Raw genomic sequence first — 5,000 nt, forward strand, 5'->3', positions numbered from 1 at the left:
GAAACATAAAATAAATCATGTTTTTTCCCATTTCGTTTCATATGTTCAAAACCCAAGCCCTCTCTGAGGCCTACTATAACGAAGGCTGGTTCAACAGCAATGCATGTTTTTTATCCTGTTGATTTTATGATATAATTACATTTATTTATTGTTGTTGTTAATAAAACAGATTCCTTGTTTTCTGTTTAATTGTATTACAACCAACCTTATTACAATGATTCACCTTCCTGGTTTTATGGTTACAACGACCTGGCGCAATGCAATGCATCTTCTGTCATCTGTAAAATGGTTATGTTCATAAAACATACAGCTGTAGAAGGCTGGGGGTACATTCTCCCCGTCTCTTAACAGTGGATGTTTGTCCAGCTACTATGAACAGTTAGGCTGAGTGTAAAACCTCCATAGTCTGCGTTGTTTTAACATGATATGCCCACCAGAAGAAATGACATTACATTTACACTCTTATCTAGAAACTTACAGTAGTGAACACATATATTGTATTATTGGTTCCCCGTGGGAATCAAACCCACAACCCTGGTGTTGCAAGTGCCATGCTCTACCTACTGAGCTACATGGGACATGGCCTTCGGCCTATTTAAAACAAGTTGTTGTTCGTTTTGTTTAGAATTTGATTCGAGTTATTTGCTCTCTTTGTAGGCCTTATCAATAATGAATGTAATCCTGCTTATTGACAATGTGTGGCATGTCCCTGCTCGGCCATTACATAACGCTTGGCCCCTATGTCAGTGTGAATGATACTAAGACATGCAATTACCGAGAACAATGTGGACTACAAATGTGTTCAAGTTAAGATATTTACCAAAGATAGGTGTACATTTTGCTATTTGGTTTCTGAAAGCCATTTAACAAACTATAACGGGACTAACACTGGAATTGGTGTTGATTCCAAGGCAATACATAGAAGACCATAAATACACAACTTAAAGCAACCACATATTTCGCCATGGAGCACGTTCTGATTGGCCAGTGAGGGGCCAAGACCGGACACAGCCACAACTTGTTTATCCATCAAAACCGAGCCCATTTGCGCCAACGCCAGTAACTGCGCCGATAATTGTAGTGGTGAAAATAGCTAAAATATTTCAGACACACTCCTGAACCTATAGCACTACCACCTGCGCTTCCATTTACCTTTGTGTTAAGTTTGTTAAAGTAGAGCCCTGTGTGTGTGTGTGTGTGTGTGTGTGTATGTACATTATATGTGTACAGTTTGTTAAAGTAGAGCCCTGTGTGTGTGTGTGTGTGTGTATGTGTGTGTGTGTGTGTGTGTGTGTACATTATATGTGTACAGTTTGTTAAAGTAGAGCCCTGTGTGTATGTGTGTGTGTGTGTGTGTGTGTGTGTGTGTGTGTGTGTGTGTGTGTGTGTGTGTGTACATTATATGTGTACAGTTTGTTAAAGTAGAGCCCTGTGTGTATGTGTGTGTGTGTGTGTGTGTGTGTGTGTACATTATATGTGTACAGTTTGTTAAAGTAGAGCCCTGTGTGTATGTGTGTGTGTGTGTGTGTGTGTGTGTGTGTGTACATTATATGTGTACAGTTTGTTAAAGTAGAGCCCTGTGTGTGTGTGTACATTATATGTGTACAGTTCTCGACGAGGTCCCCTGAGTGTTTGAACACTCACACTATCAAGCAGTATTGACTGTTGAGGCACAGCATGGTTCTAATGCATTAAGGGTAGATACTAGTTACACAACAGTCATCAACATTAGTTATGCCCGGCCTAAGCATATGTCATATAAACTATCCATATATCAAAACTTCCACACTACATACAGCAAAATGGCAGTTCATATTTATTGCATTGAATTCAATTCCCATAAACAATTATTTTAACCAAATATTTGCAAATCTCAGCAGCAACCTCAGCAGAAAGAGAGACGCCTGTCTGCTGAGACATCAGAAACCTTATTTTTTTTTAAAGTCTTAAAAATAGACAGTAATTACATTTCAGCAGAGAATTAAAAATAAATGATTTCTACTTTATCAAGGGAGCCGTCGCTCCCGTCTCCATGGCTCTGTGCTTTATATTTCAGCTATAGCAGAAACCAACAGCTTCATCTGATCTCATTTTTCTTTTACAAATACCAGGAGGATGCTCGTGTCATTGTAACGGTATTCGTCGTCTGAAGAAGAGGAATCATCGGACCAAAGCGCAGCGTGGTAAGTGTTCATGCTTGTTTTATTCAAACTGAACACGATAACACAAATAAACAAGAGAATAACCGAAACAGTCCTGTAAGGTGAAAACACTAAACAGAAATTAACTACCCACAGAACACAGGTGGGATGAGGCTACCTAAGTATGGGTCTCAATCAGAGACAACGATAGACAGCTGTCTCTGATTGAGAACCACACCCGGCCAAACACACAGAAATACAAGACATAGAAAATGAACATAGAATGCCCACCCAAATCACACCCTGACCAAACCAAAGTAGAGACATAAAAAGCTCTCTACGGTCAGGGCGTGACAGTCATGTTCATTTAGTTTCATACAGACTGTCCGGAGAAGATTGTACTGTGGGGTCTCACAAAATCTCCAATGATGGATGATTAGGTAAACAATATAATGACGATTTGACGGAACACCACTGATACAGAAATGACTGGCCTTTAAGTCCTTTTAATCAAGATGTTTTCACTTCATTAAAAAACGCATACGTTACATAATCATAAAAACCTATCACAATATAACAACAGGTTCAAAAGCCACAGTGGATAAAAACAGTCTTTGAAGGCATAATGGCAAACATTGAGCGATAAGTCACGTGTAGCCTGTTGTAGAGTCCATTGAGATTCTGTCTCCTATAGGTCAATACAATACAGGAAGGCCTCAGTGTCTGCTTCCTGGGTCCTGACCTCATTGGGCGGATCTTGGGCCTCCTCCAATAACCTTCTCTCCAGAGCGGCATCCTCTGGACTAAGCTCCTCCCCTTTGGTCAGCACATACAGGAAGTATTGGAAGCCGTCTCCGTAGCTACGGGTACGTACAGACCAGCAGTAGTCATGGCGAGCATAGAGGCGCTTCCTGAAGTGAGGCTGGGCGAAGGTTACAGACAGGAAGCGACCTCCCGGTTTTAAAACACGACTGATCTGGAGAGGGAGTGAAGGGGGAGAAAGAGAGAAAGCGAGAGACGGGGGAAGAGATGGAGAGATAGAGGGGAGGAGCGAGAGAGGGGAGAGAAGAGAGTGAGAGAGGGGGGAGAGTGTGAGAAAGACCAAGACACAGGGAGAGAGAGGGGAGAAGAGAGAGAGAGAGTGAGAATGGGGGAGAAGAGAGAGAGAGGGGAGAGAGTGGGAGAAGAGAACGAGAGCGAGAGGGAGGGAGAGAGAGAGGGGGGAGAGAGAGGGGGAGAAGAGAGAGAGAGAGAGGGGGGGGAGTGAGAAAGAGCAAGACATGGGGAGAGAGAGGGGAGAAGAGAGAGAGAGAGAGAGGGGGGAGAGAGTGAGGGGGAGAGAGAGGGGGAGAAGAGAGAGAGGGGGGAGAGAGAGGGGGAGAGAAGAGAGAAAGAGAGGGGGGAGAGAGTGAGAAAGAGAGGGGAGAGAGAAGGGGGAGAGAGATAGAGAGGGAGAAAGAAAGAGAAGGGGGGAGAGATAGAGAAGGGAGAGAAGAGAGGGAGAGAGAGCGTGAGAGGGGAGGAAGAGAGGATGGGGAGAGAGAAAGAGGGGGAGATAGAGGGGGATAAAGATAAAGGAAGAGAGGGAGAGAGAAAGAGGGGGAGAGAGAGAGCGTGAGAGGTGAGAGAGAGGGGAGAGAGGATGGGAGAGAGAGAGGGGAGAGAGGATGGGAGAGAGAGACAGGGGAGAGTGGATGGGAGAGAGAGGATGGGAGAGAGAGAGAGGGGAGAGTGGATGGGGAGAGAGGATGAGAGAGAGAGAGGGGAGAGTGGATGGGGGAGAGTGGATGGGGAGAGAGGATGGGAGAGAGAGAGGGGAGAGTGGATGGGGGAGAGAGGATGGGAGAGAGAGGATGGGAGAGAGAGAGAGGGGAGAGTGGATGGGAGAGAGTGGATGGGAGAGAGAGGATGGGAGAGAGAGGATGGGAGAGAGAGGATGGGAGAGAGAGAGAGGGGAGAGTGGATGGGAGAGAGAGGATGGGAGAGAGAGGATGGGAGAGAGAGGATGGGAGAGAGAGGATGGGAGAGAGAGGATGGGAGAGAGAGAGGATGGGAGAGAGAGGATGGGAGAGAGAGAGGATGGGAGAGAGAGAGAGGGGAGAGTGGATGGGGGAGAGAGGATGGGAGAGAGAGGATGGGAGAGAGAGAGAGGGGAGAGTGGATGGGGAGAGAGGATGGGAGAGAGAGGATGGGAGAGAGAGGATGGGAGAGAGAGAGAGGGGAGAGTGGATGGGAGAGAGTGGATGGGAGAGAGTGGATGGGAGAGAGAGGATGGGAGAGAGAGGATGGGAGAGAGAGGATGGGAGAGAGAGAGAGGGGAGAGTGGATGGGAGAGAGAGAGGATGGGAGAGAGAGAGGATGGGAGAGAGAGAGGATGGGAGAGAGAGAGGATGGGAGAGAGAGGATGGGAGAGAGAGGATGGGAGAGAGAGGATGGGAGAGAGAGGATGGGAGAGAGAGGATGGGAGAGAGAGGATGGGAGAGAGAGGATGGGAGAGAGGATGGGAGAGAGAGAGCGTTAGACAAGCATATTTGTATTGTATCATGAATCTTTCCTCTGTGGTACTGTAGCTAAAAGAGTGGGCAGTGGCAGTTAGGTAGAGCAGGACTGATCTATAGACAGACTGGACCTGAGAGAGAGAGGGGTACGCTCTCATCACCTTAAACTGTAATGACCTGAGAGAAAGAGGGGTACGCTCTCATCACCTTAAACTGTAATGACCTGAGAGAGAGAGGGGTACGCTCTCATCACCTTAAACTGTAATGACCTGAGATAGAGAGGGGTACGCTCTCATCACCTTAAACTGTAATGACCTGAGAGAGAGAGAGAGGGGTACGCTCTCATCACCTTAAACTGTAA

General features: G+C 46.3%; 1 protein-coding gene across 1 annotated transcript in view; it reads right to left on the bottom strand.

The window, feature by feature from the left end:
* Window positions 1–2,416: 2,416 nt before the first annotated feature.
* The window catches only part of LOC120056218 (EEF1A lysine methyltransferase 4-like), a gene marked incomplete at its 5' end in the record, with an annotated part of 138,579 nt that continues 135,995 nt past the window's right edge, over window positions 2,417–5,000 (bottom strand). Inside the window, one exon of the mRNA XM_039004467.1 lies at window positions 2,417–3,117. Coding sequence (XP_038860395.1) covers window positions 2,830–3,117 — 288 coding nt within the window. The remainder of the gene's footprint in view (window positions 3,118–5,000) is intronic.

The sequence above is a fragment of the Salvelinus namaycush genome, chromosome 11, assembly GCF_016432855.1.
Source record: "Salvelinus namaycush isolate Seneca chromosome 11, SaNama_1.0, whole genome shotgun sequence".
Classification (NCBI taxonomy): Eukaryota; Metazoa; Chordata; class Actinopteri; order Salmoniformes; family Salmonidae; genus Salvelinus; species Salvelinus namaycush.